Here is a 15,796-nt window from a genome sequence, read left to right on the forward strand (position 1 = left end):
TCCACGAACGCGAGTTGGCGCGACGATCTTCGTGCGCCTCTGCGTATCTATGCTGCGCAATGCGAGGAACTTCCGTGGCTCGAGTATGCGCACGTGTCAGTATTGTTGGACCACGGGCGGCGTCGCCCACATAAGACGTCGACCCTTGCCTCAGCTGGATCCGCTCAGCTGACGTCGGCCGGATGCATCATCGATTAGGATTGCACATCACATGGCGATCTTGGCGACTGGGTACCACCCCGGGACCCACCGACAGTGGGGTGCTGGTCCATATAGAAGGACTCCGTTGTGGGGGGTGGACCGAAATTTAAATAGTCTTTGCGTGTAGGATGGTCGCACTCGGATGATCGCGTTTTGCATGCATTCGTTCCAAACCGTGAGAGGAGTACACAAGAGGCACGTACGTTTATACTGTGCAACCCTTCCTATGACCCCTCGAGGCTGGCGGCGGCTCTGAAATTGCTGTGGACTTCAGCCGCGTTCGGTTACTACACTATTTCATTACAAGTATATATTGAAATGGTGTTGCTTTCCCTTGCGGTCAACTCCAAGCGGCGCGCGTTTGCATTAAAATGTGGGATATTGCACTCGTCTTTTAATGCACAGACCGAAGCATTTTCACGCACCTATCTTTAAAAATAGTATTATGAGACATCGAAAATAATAAACAGACGCACGATATAAAATAAATCATGCCACGACAAATGCGACGCGAAATTAAATTCCAACTGACTGTTTGTGGCTGGCTGTGGGCCGTCATTTTCGAAGCGGTGGCCGTGAAAATGAGCAAGTGGGTCCCGTACAAGCCGTGGAAGATCGAGTCGTATCTTTCGCCCGAGCTGCGCCAGAAGCTCCGCGAGAAGCTCGTCTTCGTCGTCGCCTCGGGCACGCAGCAGGCGTACCAGTCGCCCACGACGGAGCAGAACTTCCGCTACCCGGCGCCGACGAGCCACAAGGAGGAGGCCCACGTGCCGTCCACGGGCTCCAAGAAGAACGTCTACAGCACGCAGTACTACACGCGTGATGTGCGCCGCTTCAAGAAGTGGAACAAGGCCGAAGTTGGCATCCACCCGTCGCTTGCGATCGCGCCGCCGGCGGAGCTGCCGGCTGACACCTTTCTTGGTAGCCCGGGCAACAAGAACCCCGCTGTTTTGGCGTACGACCCGACGGGCACGCGCTCGGCCATGTCGACGACCTTTGCTGCTCGCGACAGCCTCATTGAAGCGCTCGGCGAAGACACCCACTTGGTGCGCATGGAGTGGGAGCCGTTCCAGGCCGAGATCGTTGCCGAGTACGAGGCCAACGGCACGCCGCCAGTGCCCGGTCGCCCATTCCCGTGGGACATGCCCAACCGGTCGCGCATTGCGCGCTGGTAAGGCGTTGGGCAATGGTACTGCATCTGTATAGGACATCTTATTGGGACACACAGCAAGAGCCTTGTACGATTGAAAATATAGATATCGTTGTTCGTCGTGTTGTCGCAGGTGGAGTGCTAATGTACATGAAGGCTATTCGTTCAGCGCGACAAGAACGAGTGCTGTCGCCCCGTCGATCGCTGCGAGAAGCCGCGCAGAAACATTTCGTCCTCGTCTTCCTCGTCGGGCATTTGACTAAAGCGCTGTGACGTGACCGTGTGGTGGAACTGCGGCGCGGCGAGCGCGCTCTCGGGCAGCAACAATTGGCCGCGAGCAAAGGCCATGCGCGCAAACATAGCACTTGTGTCATCTTCGCCGTGGACGCCGCTGGCCTTGTTGATCGCGGTGACCGCGTCCTCGGCGACTTGGCGGGCTGGGAATTCGAGGAAGCCAAAGCCTTTCGCGTCAAAACTCATCGGGTCGTGCTCGAACGAGACGGAGACAACGAGACCGTAGGTGCCAAAGTGGCGCATCATTGCGCTCTCGTTGAGCAGCCACGCTGGCATCTCGCCCACGTACACACGGTGGGTCGCGATCGGTGCATCTTGCACCGGCGTCGACGCCATCATGACCACCAAGATGCCAAACTGCTTGTGAAGCATCGAAGTTCGAAGCTAGACCGAAATCGAAGTTTCCATACCAGGATGGTCCAACGCCCAGCTTGCCCTTTGCCCTCGTCGTCTCCGTCTTGCCCCAGCCTCGTCCAGCGTTACGTGTGCGAACTGCACGAGCAACGCGGGCACGGGATCAGGTTCTCGGCTGCGCGAGGCGGTTCAACTTCTCGTCGCCTTCTTCCGAGTTGCGCCAGCCGGGCGCCAGCCCCGATCCCCTGCGTTGAAGCCACATCAGCAATAAGTAGCCAGCATAGCATTGGTCACGTGAACGCGCTCGTGGCTTCCGTGGTGGCAATGGCCCATTGCCAACGGTCTCGCACTTCCCACACGAGCTTTCCACGTGTTGAAGTTCGGGCCCATTTTGCTTTTACCCTCCTCCGTGTCGTTGAAGCCGTCGCTTTGGCTCCTCTATACACTGTACTACCGGTAGTACTCGCAGCAGGCGCTTGTGGTCGTCGTGCCCGAGGCTGGAGCGGTGCACCTCGGGTGCGCGAATACCGTTGGGATGCAAGCGCCACGTGCTGCTTGATACGCAGCGACTCGACATCGCCGCTGATTGGCTCGATATTTTTAAGATACCACCCTTGATTGGCTAAAAATCGGCGAAGGAAATAGAATGTGTGCGACGGGGGTCCTTCTCGCTGCCAGTTCCGAGATTTCAGCATGCAGCCCCGCGTCGAAGTCGTGAGCAAGACGAACGTGTCCTTGACGGTGGCCGTGCTGCCTGCAGCCGCCAAGTTCCAGCTGGTAGACATGCCATGGGCATGGCAGGTTCATCATGGCGGCCATAGGCGTACAGCGAATATGGCTACGTGTACTACTCGTGGACCGAGGTGGAGGCGACGGGGTCGCCATTGACGATCAAGGGTCTGCAGCCCAACACGTGCTACGTGTGCAAGGCGCGCCTCTTCAGCGATGAGACGAATCAGTGGCTCGAGTATGGCCCGATCAGCCAGTACATGCGCACGTTTACCGAGGAGGAAGAGACAAAGCGGTCGGGCACCTACTACGAACACGTACGCCCAGCGCGACTCAAGGATTGCAGACGAACCTTGGCTCCATAGGCACTCAAGATGGAGCGCCAACATCGCACCGAGATGCAGCAGCAGATCCAGCGACTGCAAAAGATGTACCGCCAGCCACGTAGTCAGGGATCTGACGACGGGCGTAGGCTCAGCGACCCGTCGAGTCCCCGCGGTAACAAGAAGCGCCAGCCCTCGGCCCAAGAGAACCTCATGGCAAGCCGTATGGACATGGACGTGAACATTGCCAAGCTGCGGAACGAGCTCTTGTACGATGATGAACACCTGTCCTTTTGGGCAGACTCTGAAATGCAAGTGTAGGGAGCAAGCGGCGACGATGAAGTCGCTCGAGAAGCAGCGCAAGCTCGACGAGGAGGTCATTACCGAGCTTTTGAACGAGCAAGAGAAGCTGCGCACGCTGCAGGAGACGGCGCAATCGTCGGCGTCGGACCAAGCGGAGATTGCGCGTCTGCAGGCGCTTTTGAGTGCGAACGAAGCCCAGCTACACAACCACCAGAACCAAGCGATCCATGGTCAGTCGCAGATTGAGACGTACGAGCGGTCGCTCGACCAGAAGCGGCAAGAGATTGCGGTCAAGGAGATGGAGGTCGAGCGGCTCATGGACGACTGCCAGCGCGTGATGCAAGAAGCCGCGGACGTGGCCCACTGCAAGCAGCTCGAGCTTGAAGAAGGCCTTTTGGAAGCCAAGAATGCGCTCGAGCGCCAAATGGACAACAATGCGATGCTGCACGAAGAAATCAACCGTCTCCGGACCGAGAACTCGCAGCTGAAGCAGTCGATCGAGGAGTTTGACTCGAAGATCGCGCCCAAGCTCGTCCAGCTCGAGGAAGAGAACGAGTATCTCAAGCGCCGACTGCAGTAGATGGAGTTCGGTCCCGCGTGGGCGCGTAGCCTTATCACTAATATACCGTCGTCCACGCTTTCGTCACGAATTAGTGTTGCAACGGCTGCGCGCATCGGTTTCGGGCGCCATGAGCAAGCTCCGGCAGCTCTCGCCCGAGAAGGTGATCCCATCGCCGCTGCCGCTGTACAAGCTGCCCGCCGAGGCCAAGGTGCCCAAGACGGGCTGCCCGTCACGGCCGTCGCGGCTGCGCGTCGTGCGGCACTTGCACTCGAGCCCGTCCGAGCCCGAGCCGATCCTCAAGGAAGCAATCAACGACGACGACAATGAGGATGACGATGGCGACGATGACGAGACGGCGTCGATCACGACCGTGTACAACTACTACGAACCGGCGCTCAAGCACAGCGAGGCGCCATCGACGCTCAGTTTTGACTCTGTTTTTGAGAGCGGGAACCTCCTGCGCGCCGACCGTGTGCGCTATCAAAACCACCGCACGCGGGACGAGTCTTGTACGTCGCGAAGTCCCTTTGCACTTCATGATCGCGCGCTTGTAGACCACGAGTACGAGCTCTACGTGCATCCAGACATCAACAATAGCGCATACCGCCAGTGGTTTTACTTCCAAGTGACCAATATGGTCGTTGGTGTCGAGTACCGGTTCGCGATCGTCAACCTCGCGAAAAGCGGCGCCTTGTACCAATCGGGACTGCAGCCCGTTGTCTACTCGGAGGCGGCGGCGGCGCACGGGACTGGGTGGGTCCATGGCGGCTTCCACGTGCGCTACGACGCGTCCGAGCGCCAAGAAGGCTCCAACACGCTCAGCTTTAGCTACGTCTTTGCTACGGCCTCGGACTGCGTCTACTTTGCGTGCATTCACCCGTATACGTACACGGGTAGCTACCGTTTTTTCATTCTCGCAGCGTTTTATTGACGGATTTTGTAGATTTACTCGACTATTTGGACGCGCTCGAGAGCGACCCGGTGCGATCGGCCGTGTGTCGTCGCACTGACCTCTGTCAAACGCTTGCCGGCAATTCCTGCGACCTGCTCACCATCACGTCACCGGCCAAAGAGGGTGGTCTCCCGCTTGATGCGCGCCGAGGTAGCAGTGTTGATTTGACGCACCACTTGCGATACTTTGAGCTAGTGATTGTCATATCCGCCCGCGTGCACCCCGGCGAGTCGAACAGCAGCTTTATGATGAAAGGCATTCTCGACTACCTGACGAGCGCCGTGTACGGCGCGGTCGTTCTGCGCCGGCATTTTATCTTCAAGATCGCTCCAATGCTCAACCCGGACGGCGTCATCAACGGCAACACCCGCGTGAGCCTTGCGGGTTCTTTATCTTTTGATGGACATATTGTCTATACTTCGAAACGATACTATACTAGGCTGGGACCTCAACCGCAAGTGGGCCTATCCGGTCGAGAAGCTTTTTCCGACCATCTTTCACCTCAAGCGGCTCATCACAAGCTTCCAGCGGCCGCAGCCGAGCGGGCCGCCGCGTGTGGCGATCTACTGCGACCTCCACGGCCACAGCATCCAGCGCAACATCTTTACGTACGGCTGCTACAAGTCAACTCGACGGGGCAAGTCGGCGCTCAAAATGCACGCAAAAGACGACCCGCGTGTGTTCCCCATGATCGTCGTGCGTCCTTTTCCTTTGATTTTTCGTCTACAATGAGGTCGACAGGCCAAGCAAAGCGACTTGTTTTCGTTTGCCCACTGCAACTTCAAGGTGCAAGCGTCCAAGCTCAACACGGCGCGCGTCGTCGTGCATCAGGAGCTCGGTGTTATCAACAGCTACACGCTCGAAGCGTCGTTCTGTGGCCCCGATTTTGGCGCTAAAAAGGACACACAAATGTCGATAGCGGATCTCGAGGCCATGGGCGCAACGTGGTGTCAAAGCCTCCTCGTCTACTACGAGCTACTCACAAAAGAGGGCTCCAGTCCATCGGTCGGCAGCGTGCCATCCGCGCCGACACCAGACCCGCCGCGAGCGGTCGGCCAGCCCCGCGTCGAAGACAACGACGATGTCGACCCGGAGGAGCCGACCATCACATGGGATCCCGGTCTTCTCAACGACTGCGAGTGCTTGGTGTGGCCATAAAAACTCGATATATGGATTCTATGGGGAGAATATGTAGCTGGATGCGATGAAGCAGCACGACGACGACGACGCAGATGCACAAGATGTCGACTCGGACGTGTCGGACGCAGCCAACAACCCGATCCCGCCCAACAACGAACCCGAATTGTACCGCCCCAAGAAGCCCAAGACGCGAAAAACCAAGAAGAAGAAGAAAGGAAAACATAAAAAGAAGCCCAAGAAGCGCAAGAAGGTGCTACTACAAGGCACCAACGGCGGCATCCTCGGTACAACATTGTTCGAAATATCGATGTTAATCAGGCGCCCAGTTCCCACAATCCCCGTCCCGCTCCCGGGCGCCATGACGTACCGCGACCCATCGACTGCGGGCATGGACGAACCTTATATGTTGGACCTTGCGGCCATCGATACACCCACGAGCGTCTACTCGCACTTCAAGAAGCCTGCGCTGTCGCGGCCTTCGTCGGGCAGCTCGATACCGAGCCTGAGCCCCAAGTTTAGCCTACAAAAGTGCGTCGGCGCGCTCATGATACGCCCGAGCACGGTCGAGAGATAACATCGACTTGTCAATTGTGATATAGCACGACTTCGCGCTTGGGATTGCTATCCCTTCAAAGCGCCGCGGTTCTCCCACCGGTAGCCCAGGATGGTCAGCTGCGAAACAGTCGCGAGCAAGTCGCGACACAGTCGTGAGGCAGGGACGGGGCAGTGTACGGCGGTCGCTCAGGTCTTGCAATCGCACGATCTTTTTTCTTTCGTGCCTTTAGTCCAAGGGTTCTGAGGTCTCAGGTTCGGCAAATCTCAGTCAGGCCGAGACCACCGGTGCAAACCACTGCGCATCTCAAGCTCGGACTCGCCTTTCACTCGGTGCCCACTCGGTGCCCGCTCCATTAATGTCTTGGGCTACCGCCTCTGTCACTACGGGAACCACGATCGATAGACATGCTTAGACCCATATATGGCTTGAACCTGGCAATGCATGAAAGAACACAGTGTATTCAATACACTGTATGACAATCCAGTGTTCTGGGCTGCGTTTTGCTCGGAACAATGTAAGACGGCGAATATGGAGCTGTCCCAGGACCTGACCTTTGGACGAAAGTATGACGCATCGAAGGACGCATTAAAGGCTCCTCTGTGTCCACACGCACAGTGTTGCTCACCGAATCGATGCTCCGTTCGAACTCGCCGGTTACAAATGACGCGCGCCGAATTCGAGCTCCCCTAAATTTAACCGGTTAAATTCGGCGGCTCGTCCGCAATACGGTTACTACTGTGAGGTTGAATGGGTGCGGCAGCGAGCAACACCAGCGCAGCCGTCGCGGCGCCGATCGCCAAGACGGGCCGCAAGGTCATCCGGACCAAGCTCCGACGCCAGGACCTCTGTACGTCGATGGTCCTGCTGAGGTCGACGTCTCATGCTTCGTCTAGTCGTCTTCCAGGGCGCAGCGCCGGTCAAGTCGGGCAAGCTCATGGAGATGGACCAGCATATCCTGCACGACGCCGAGCGCTTTGACGAGCTCGAGAAGGTCGACTTCCTCGAGGTACGCGCGCGATGCTTGCCACAACGGCTCATACCGGCGATGTAGACGGACGTCGAGGGCTTCCAGCGCACGGCGAGCGCACGCCGCAAGCCAAGCGACGGGCCGACGCCGCTGCCGACCGACAAGTCGTGGGCCTCCAACAGCATGACGCTCGTGAGCGACGAGCCCGGTCGCTTCACGGACAACCAGTTCCGCGACCTCCTTCGGCAGTACCGCGAGAAGCCGACGCCTGAGACCAAGACCGCGCTTGCCGTCAAGTTTGGCGCCGACCCCAGCGTGATTGAAAACATCTTGACCAACTGCACGCCGCCTCGGGTCATGGAGCCCACGACGTCTGTGAGCTACCCGTCGGGCGTCTGGTGGTCGTAATAGAGTCCGACTAAAATACCTCTCGTCAAATCCGCATACATTCTTGTCTTACTTTCGACGAGCTAGCCAATGATCCTAAATGAGCGTGGCGATGGCCGTCGCGTGGTGGGATTCACATTTGCTACATCTGCCCATGCGTCCTCAGTGGCTGTGTCCCTGCTCCCTGCAGATAGCAGATCCCGAACGTATCTTGCAGAGCGCCACTTGGCTGCCACTAAACAAGACGCGGTCGAGCCTGCGACGGTGCAGGGAAAACTCGACGTGGCCGTCGCCGAGCATGAAGACGCCACCACCCAACTAACTGGCGCCTTGGACTCTGCCGTTGGGATCTTTTTGAACGCGCTCACCAAGTCGTACCGCGTCCAAGACATGGCTTCCTTCCGCCACGTCATCGCGGCCTCGCTTCAAGCCCCTCTCTACTTAGCATTACTTACCAATGCTAAGCCCTAATCATTCAACAACCTGATTCATTATGCTTCTGTTGTTGTTTTTGGTGGCCGCCAACGCCTTGGCGCGAATTCTACTGCATATTATACTACGCCTTTGCTTCCTGCCAGAGGCGCAGCATGTGCCCTGACGTGATGAAGCTGTTGTAGAGCACGTCGCGGTCGAGCTGTGACCCTGTGGCTTAGAGATACTCAAGACACTCAAGACGAGCTTCCAATGACGACCTCCTTCATACGCCCAAAGAGGCTTTGCGGGTACCTGTTTAACACCTTAAGGACCTGGTTTGGATCGACACGAGCGAGTCGCGGCGCTCGATGTGCGACATTGTGAACGACGGTCGTGCGTGGTGCACGGCGTCGTGGCATCTTCATTTTTGTGGTCGATGGCGGCAAGAGGAACGTTCGAGTGCGACTCGTTCATCTGCGCTGGCGCATTGATGCTCCTGCAGATACATGGTAGGATGGAGTCTGCAGTGGCTGGTAACTGCTGCATGAACGAGAAGAGGTTTCGGCGAAACCGGTGTGAGACCAGGTGGCCTTTCCACGCAGCCAAAACGATGGGTGGCAACTCGATCCAGTCGAGCTCGAGCTCGCGGCGGACGCCGACGCGGACAGCGCGACACCGTCAGTCGATGGCGCTCACGCATCTCACGGAGCGCTACACGATGCACGAAGCCCGTGACGACGACGATGACGACGTGGTCGAGCGCGTCACCGAACATCGGCGCGCCGAGATCAAAAAGAACCCGACCTTGCGCACGTACCGAGGATGTGCGCGGTGGAAGGTGCGGATTCGGCGCTTCATGGACGAGCCCATGAGCAGCGTTCGTGCGCAGATCTACTGCTACGTTATGATCGTCAACATCATGGGCAATTTCATGCCGTGGATGATCGAGACGCTCGACGGACCCAACCACACACCAGGCGACCCGGGCACGTGCGTCGACTGCGGCTACCCGTGGCTCTTTACGGCGCAAACGTACTTTTACTGGAATTTCGCCTACACGATCGTTTTTACCGTCGAGTTTCTCGTGCGCTGGGCCGCGTGCAAAAGCCAAGTCCACGTATTGCCTTGTCGTACATACATGGTGGGGCTTATGGTCGTCTTGTATGTGATAGTACTGGCGGCGTGCCCGTACGATCCTCGACGTCCTTGCGCTTGTGCCGAGCTACTTCCTGATCTACCACAAATATTCGGACACGCCCGAGTCTAAGTACCAGCCGTACTTGAATATGCTGCGCATGGGCCGCAACATGCGCATCGCCCACATGCTCCGCGTTCGTTGCCGCGTCCAGAGTCTTGAAAACGTCGACTTTCTCGTGCGTAGGACGTGCCTGGGATTCGCATTTTGGCCATTACGACCAAGCAGTGCATTGCACCGCTGCAAGTCACGGTGCGCGAATTTCCATATGTTTTGTTGAGTTTAGTGAGTAGGGTTATTTCCTCGTGACGATCATCATGTTGTTTGCGACCGCCTTGTACTATGCGCAGCCGTGCTACGATGTCGAGACGTGTAAATTCACCGACGTGTTCAACGCTGCGTACTTTATCATGGTCACGTACGTCGTCGTATATATTGGGCAATCTCTGTCCAATATTACACTAAAAAATACTTAGTGTTGCGACGGTCGGGTACGGCGATCAAACGATTGATGTCAACAACGTTCTCGCACTTCTCATCGACTGCAACGCCATGATCTTTGGCGCGCTGTACCTTGCGATGCCCTTTGCGATCATTGGCGTGCGCTACCAAGTCGCGTGGCACCGCCACGAGGTCCGCGCGCGGCGACGCCTCCAGCATCAAGACTCAAAGGTCACTGTGAGCGTCCGGCCCATTCCAAGCGTGACGCTCAACACCTATGCGCACAAGGCGACGCGTCACTATTTGGACCTGTGTGCCGAGGTCTCGTCGTTTTGCCGCCAAATCGACACGCTCTTTGGCTTTGTAAGCTCCTTTTCTCGAGAGAGCACGGCTCAACGCATCACTAGGTGCCCCATGACGTCATTCATGGTGTGGACCGCAAAGATCACCACGAATTACTCGTCCAGATGGTAGCCAACGCAAAATATGTCATGGTGCTCTTCCACCACAACCTTCAAGACATCAAGGCGTTCGAGCCGAAAGCATCGGTAGCAGCAGACACCAAGCCCATTGGCCGCAAGCCCAGGTACGACCGCAATGCAGTTTCTACTCACTCAATCCTGTATACTCTAGAACGCGCACGACGCTACTGCAAAGCGTTTTGCAGCTCAAACTAGTGACCAACAAGAAGCACGAACTCGTGCTTGGGACGTGGCGCTACACGCTTGCACAGTGGCTCAAGCATCCGGACGATTCCCGCGCGGGTCGGTTCTTGCACACATGCTTCTTCCTCGTTGCACTCGCGAGCGTCCTCTTGTTCTATGCCGAGACAACGCCCGAGCTTCAGAGCTACGGACCACTGACACCACTTTGCCAGCGGGCGTTTGCTACCTACTGTGCGCAGTCAGAGAACCCTTGGACCGACCCTGGCTGCTACGTGCACGATGCGAGCGGCGGTCTACGGTCGCCATTGACGATGCTCGACTTTTACTGCGGCACGCCCAATGCCGCCGACACGTGCTTTGGTTTTGGACCCAACTATGGCCGCAACAGCTCCGATTGCAGCGGCTTGTTTCAAGATGTCGAGCGGCTCTGTAATCTCCGGCAATGCCAATCGGGGCACACTCCAGTCCTCGACATGACGCCGCACTGGGTCTACTTGGAGTGGCTTTTTGGCATCGTCTTCTCGGTCGAGCTCGTTTTGCGCTATGCAGTCGCCGAGGACAAGCGTGCATATTGCATCGCTGGCGACACGGCCATCGATGTGCTTTCCGTGCTGCCCTTTTACGCCGAGGTAGAACTCCTTTGTCTGGATCCGGACATACAACACGTGGCATCGCGTAGGCACTGCAAGGCTTCGTCGCCGGCCACGATCCGATCTATGCCGTTGTGCCGACGTTTCCGACCGCTGCATCCATTTTGCCCATTTGCAAGACGCTACGTGTGCTCAAGCTCACGCGGGTACGTGATTTCGCTGCGGATTGGTCCTCCATCAAACAAATCATGGTAGCACTTTCGAGCGACAACGGTCCTCGCGCAAACCGCGATTCTGTGCTGGCGCCGCCTGTTGATCCCTGTACGTTGTGGCGGCTATGACGAGTCGTGACGCGGCATGCGTAGCTCTTTTTTCTCTTCCTCTCGTGCGTTGCGACGGCGGCGCTCTTTTACGAGATCGAGCGCGGTACCCAGTGCTTTGTGGGCCTTCCGTGCACATGGTGGGACCGGCAACTCTGGACCAACGAGCTCGAACAAGGGCTGCCGCATCTCAAGCGTGTGCAGATCCAAGTGAGCACGTACACCATCATTACCGATATGCTCCGGTCGACATACTACTCGATTGTCACGTCCGACGCGCGGACATAGTACCTCTGTCGCTCATCGTGCTTTGTGTAGTTTTACGACGGTCGGGTACGGCGACCTCAAGGTCCGCACTCCGTTTGGCAAGATATTTGACATTTTGGTGATGCTCTTTGGCTCGTGCTACACGGCGATGCCGCTGTCCCTTGTTGGCGGTCAATTCTACGCTTGCTACGAGCTCTACCTGCTCGAGCAGACGGTATATACGATGAGGTTTCATTCTATGCCAACGTCCATGTAGGGCGAGGACGTTACCGATGCCGGGCCGCGCGAAGACCATATTCCCAAGCACCTCGTTTTGTCTCCAGATGAAGTCGAGACGCTCCGCAACTGCAACGTACTCGTGATCCTCCTCGACGAAATGATCCACAACATCCACCGACTCAACGACCTCACGCCGCACGCAAGCTTCCTCGAGATCGTTCCTACCGAACGCACGGGCCATCGAAGCAGCACTCAAGGCACGCGCAAGAGCATGAACGAGTCGATGGAGCTCGTGCGCCGCCGCGCGTCCGTGGGCCAGCAGATTGCGCGGGTCTTGCCAGGTCGGCGGTCCGTCGCTGACGTCTACGCGCCGACGGAGCTCGAGCGCATCCACGAGTATGCCCGTGTCCGCGGGCACCTACGGGACGCCTCGCACCTCGTGACGGTACGCTTCGTCAATTTGGCGCCTCGTGAACGTTGGTCTCGTAGACCATCTTTTTCCAATTTACGAGCCTCGTCGAGAAGATCGCTGAAGCGACGCACAGCGAGTCGTATACGGAATTTTAGCCGCCAAATACAATGTACAAGTTGTCATCGGCGAGCTCAAACGGTTACGAACTTCAACGTCCCATCGAAACCGGTTGGTGGTGGTTACACCCATGAGCCACACGAACGCACCCGCTCGGTACTGACGGATTGCACTACTAGTATTCAGTAGCACCGGCAACTTGGCTATTTGATAAATACGTGATCGCTTTGGCGTCGATCGAAACGGTAAAATCATCGTTTGATTACGAGCTCCACATGTGACGGGAAAGATCGTCGCATTTTACAACGACAGTGCGCACGTTGCACTTGGGTTCTCGAGGTCGACGCTGGCTTGGACTGCAGAGACGAGCCGCAGCTTGAAGCAGCGCATCGCGCCCAGGGCTGTCACACACGCCACCGAGGCGTCGAGCGTGGATCGCATGTTCAAGCCACGGAGGGTACGCGCTGCTGCCTCGAGAGCTGGTAGCAGTGACGTCCAGTTGTCACTAGGCTCGTTGTCGGATAGATCCAAATGGGTGAGACAGGGACACTCGGGCACTGTTGCGAGAATGCTGTGGACATCCTTTGTACTCAGACTCGTGGACGCCAAGCGAAGCGACTGAAGACGTCGGCAGTGACGCAGTGTCGTCAAGAGCGCAGTCATCGCAGACGATACGGCATCAAGGCCAGTCAAGTCCAGGCGCTCCAAGATGGAGAGGCTGCCAAAAGCCGAGACCACGTCGACGAGGCATGGTGCGTTCGGCAGCGTGCAGCCCGAGAGATTGACCGACTTGAGCTGCGTCAAAGAGCGCACAATGGGAGCAAGGATTCTCGGGGGCTGCGTCACAAAGACAACTTCCAGCTTGAGCTCAGTGAGGTTGCGCATTCGAGGCAGCGACATCACGAGGCCGTCGACGACGTCGTCTTCGCCCGTATTGTCGTAGACCTTGAGCGAGCAAAGCGACGGTGGAAGATGCGCCCAGAGGTTGTCATCCGGTACGACCGCCACGTTGTAGAGCGTGAGGTGCTGCAGCGACGTACAGGCTTGAAGAACCCGCGAGAGGTTCAGATCCGGGTCGTCAGCTGTGTCGAGGAAGAGGTTCTTGAGCACAAGGTCCCTTGCGCGGCCAGTGCGCAAAAACGCTGCGAGGCCGAGCCCGAGACGCGCGTCGACTTCGTACGGATAGTCGTTGTGGGGCAGGACGAGGCTAAAGTTGCACAGCCGAGGATGCGCAAGTACTTGAAAGAGGGGGATCGCGGCCGTCATGCGCGGGTCCGTGTCTTCGCTGTCGTAGCGCAGATCGAGCTTCTCGAGTCGTGGACACGACAGCAAGAGATCACGAAAGAATGGTCCGTTGTCGCCGGCGAGTACGGTCGTATTGACGTGCAAGTAGACGCTCCGCAGATACGGCACAAAGTGCGTTGCGATGAGGTCCATTTGGGCCCGGCCAACGATGCCGCAATCCCAGTCGATGCGTGGGCCCAGCGATAGCGTGCTTCGAAGTAGATCAAGGGTCGGTGGCGGCAGAGCACGCGTCGTGAGCACGAGCGTCGGCCACACCACTTCGACGACCCGGCGGAGACTGGGCGTCGTCGCGATCGTCACGACGCTTTGCAGCGGCCGCGTTCGGCTTTGCTCGGGCAGCGTGTGAAGTAAGTCGAGGAACGTTCTCGGCTCGGGAATGAACGTCGCAATGATCTCAAAGATGTCGGCGGTGAGGCCATCGCGGGCATTGTGGCGCTGGCGCTGCGCCATCTTGTTTTGAAAAAGGCAACTTGTGGTAGCCAATCCGAGCGCGAGTCGCATTGACTGACCAATCGCAGGCGACGCAACGGCCGTGGATGATCTTTCTTTCTCGATGAATCGTTGGCGTACCAGTTATTGTGGCTTGCATAGCGCGTGGCCATTTTCACCTCCAAAAAACCATCGATTAGCAGCGATAATCGATGGTTTTATTAGATAATCGAGGCATAGCGCGACACGCGTAAATTATAAATTCTGGTGGGACAGTCTCCAAAAAAGAATATAACTATTACAAAATATACTCTATGTATTTGTATGCTATATTTATGGTTTTACTAAAGATGTCTGGCAGGCCACCCGCTTTTGTCATTTGACACCTTAGCCCACGCCTCAAGCGAGCGCTAACCTGAGCGCTAATCAATGGATAGCGGAGGATAATCCGAAGGTTTGCATTTCTGAAATGGCAAACCTTCGGATTATCCTCCGCTATTCAATGATTAGCGCTCAGGTTAGCGCTCCTGCTTGAGGCGTGGCTGCGGACCGCTAGGAGGAGCGCTGGCCATTGAATAGCAACGGATAACCGCTATCCAGTGGTTTGCGCTCCTGCTCGAGGGATATCCGTGGACTAACAGCAAGGCGCAAACGCTACGCGTAATGTAGCTCGGGGGCAAGACGGAGCTCCTGGTCACGGCACTTCTTCTCCACAGCGCTCACTGCCACTACTCCACGTCTCTTCCTGGTGCTAAGATCCAAGCCGCTTTAGTGCTTAGCGCGGCACGGTGCGCATTATTAGTCAAGACAGTTGCGGTCATGGCTAGTTTCCGTTGGGTTTGCACGTGGGCGCTCGCGTTTAAGCCACGAAAACACGATGTTATTGCATTATCTGGCACTACGCTACATGGCAGCGGTATGAGCCTTCTCCACTGCGGTGTATGGGTAGGCGACGGAGCCGTGGCGCACGCGGCGCTTGAGCTCCTTCTGCGCAGGCGCCATCATCGGCGCGTTTCCGACGCTCACGCCGGACGAACGTGTCCCCGAGCCAAACGTCTTCGTATCTCTTGCGGTTCTTGACCACCTAGCTACTAGCAGCGATCCACCTGTACCTAGAGGATGGTGTCGATGCGGCACACGATGAGCGCATTGCCGGCGTGCATGCTCGCGCTCATCCCACTGCCATCGCTCGTCGATCGTCTGACGCCGGCCGCCCAGCGCTGCGCCAGGCAATGGTCGCTCGAGGCCTTCGACAGCCTTGCGCACGTGTTGCTGCTATCGGTACTGTTGCACGAAGGTGGTCTCGACGAAGCGCCGGGTGTGCGCAGCCGGGTGCTGTACGCCATAGTCGGGTACGGGAGGCGTGCCGCAGAGGGGCCGTGGGCGCCACGGACCAGTCTGCACCTGCAAGGGATCGACCGTCAGCGCGCGCGCGGCGCGGCGGCCTACATCGTGTCGACATGGTTGATGCGCGCCCCTCGAGTCCGAGGACGCACGCCGGCGC

General features: G+C 57.5%; 7 protein-coding genes across 7 annotated transcripts; 5 read left to right on the forward strand and 2 right to left on the reverse strand.

The window, feature by feature from the left end:
* Nucleotides 1–736: 736 nt before the first annotated feature.
* SDRG_08262 (hypothetical protein) lies at nucleotides 737–1,475 on the forward strand. The gene has a single exon (XM_008614138.1). It carries the CDS (start codon nucleotides 783–785, stop codon nucleotides 1,374–1,376), a length of 594 nt encoding a protein of 197 aa, XP_008612360.1. The 5' UTR covers nucleotides 737–782; the 3' UTR covers nucleotides 1,377–1,475.
* SDRG_08263 (hypothetical protein) lies at nucleotides 1,415–2,124 on the reverse strand. The gene has a single exon (XM_008614139.1). The coding sequence runs from the start codon at nucleotides 2,015–2,017 to the stop codon at nucleotides 1,517–1,519; it is 501 nt and encodes a 166-aa protein (XP_008612361.1). The 5' UTR covers nucleotides 2,018–2,124; the 3' UTR covers nucleotides 1,415–1,516.
* A 100-nt stretch (nucleotides 2,125–2,224) lies between these two features.
* Nucleotides 2,225–4,004, forward strand: SDRG_08264 (hypothetical protein). The gene is made up of 5 exons (XM_008614140.1): nucleotides 2,225–2,776; nucleotides 2,821–3,045; nucleotides 3,094–3,158; nucleotides 3,201–3,320; nucleotides 3,373–4,004. Exons 1-5 carry the CDS (start codon nucleotides 2,693–2,695, stop codon nucleotides 3,932–3,934), a joined length of 1,056 nt encoding a protein of 351 aa, XP_008612362.1. The 5' UTR covers nucleotides 2,225–2,692; the 3' UTR covers nucleotides 3,935–4,004.
* An 11-nt stretch (nucleotides 4,005–4,015) lies between these two features.
* Nucleotides 4,016–6,609, forward strand: SDRG_08265 (hypothetical protein). The gene is made up of 8 exons (XM_008614141.1): nucleotides 4,016–4,425; nucleotides 4,471–4,809; nucleotides 4,860–5,018; nucleotides 5,064–5,252; nucleotides 5,308–5,564; nucleotides 5,610–6,014; nucleotides 6,064–6,292; nucleotides 6,335–6,609. Exons 1-8 carry the CDS (start codon nucleotides 4,044–4,046, stop codon nucleotides 6,580–6,582), a joined length of 2,208 nt encoding a protein of 735 aa, XP_008612363.1. The 5' UTR covers nucleotides 4,016–4,043; the 3' UTR covers nucleotides 6,583–6,609.
* A 660-nt stretch (nucleotides 6,610–7,269) lies between these two features.
* On the forward strand, nucleotides 7,270–7,977 carry SDRG_08266 (hypothetical protein). The gene is made up of 3 exons (XM_008614142.1): nucleotides 7,270–7,411; nucleotides 7,458–7,570; nucleotides 7,616–7,977. The coding sequence occupies exons 1-3, from the start codon at nucleotides 7,312–7,314 to the stop codon at nucleotides 7,937–7,939; spliced, it is 537 nt and encodes a 178-aa protein (XP_008612364.1). The 5' UTR covers nucleotides 7,270–7,311; the 3' UTR covers nucleotides 7,940–7,977.
* Nucleotides 7,978–8,927: 950 nt separating this feature from the next.
* On the forward strand, nucleotides 8,928–12,827 carry SDRG_08267 (hypothetical protein). Its single transcript, XM_008614143.1, has 12 exons — nucleotides 8,928–9,449; nucleotides 9,505–9,663; nucleotides 9,714–9,779; nucleotides 9,821–9,945; nucleotides 10,004–10,375; nucleotides 10,443–11,275; nucleotides 11,323–11,429; nucleotides 11,479–11,544; nucleotides 11,589–11,812; nucleotides 11,862–12,024; nucleotides 12,067–12,474; nucleotides 12,519–12,827. The coding sequence occupies exons 1-12, from the start codon at nucleotides 8,943–8,945 to the stop codon at nucleotides 12,594–12,596; spliced, it is 3,108 nt and encodes a 1,035-aa protein (XP_008612365.1). The 5' UTR covers nucleotides 8,928–8,942; the 3' UTR covers nucleotides 12,597–12,827.
* On the reverse strand, nucleotides 12,761–14,356 carry SDRG_08268 (hypothetical protein). The gene has a single exon (XM_008614144.1). It carries the CDS (start codon nucleotides 14,311–14,313, stop codon nucleotides 12,859–12,861), a length of 1,455 nt encoding a protein of 484 aa, XP_008612366.1. The 5' UTR covers nucleotides 14,314–14,356; the 3' UTR covers nucleotides 12,761–12,858.
* Nucleotides 14,357–15,796: the final 1,440 nt, after the last annotated feature.

The sequence above is a fragment of the Saprolegnia diclina genome, assembly GCF_000281045.1.
Source record: "Saprolegnia diclina VS20 unplaced genomic scaffold supercont1.25, whole genome shotgun sequence".
NCBI lineage: Eukaryota > Oomycota > Saprolegniomycetes > Saprolegniales > Saprolegniaceae > Saprolegnia > Saprolegnia diclina.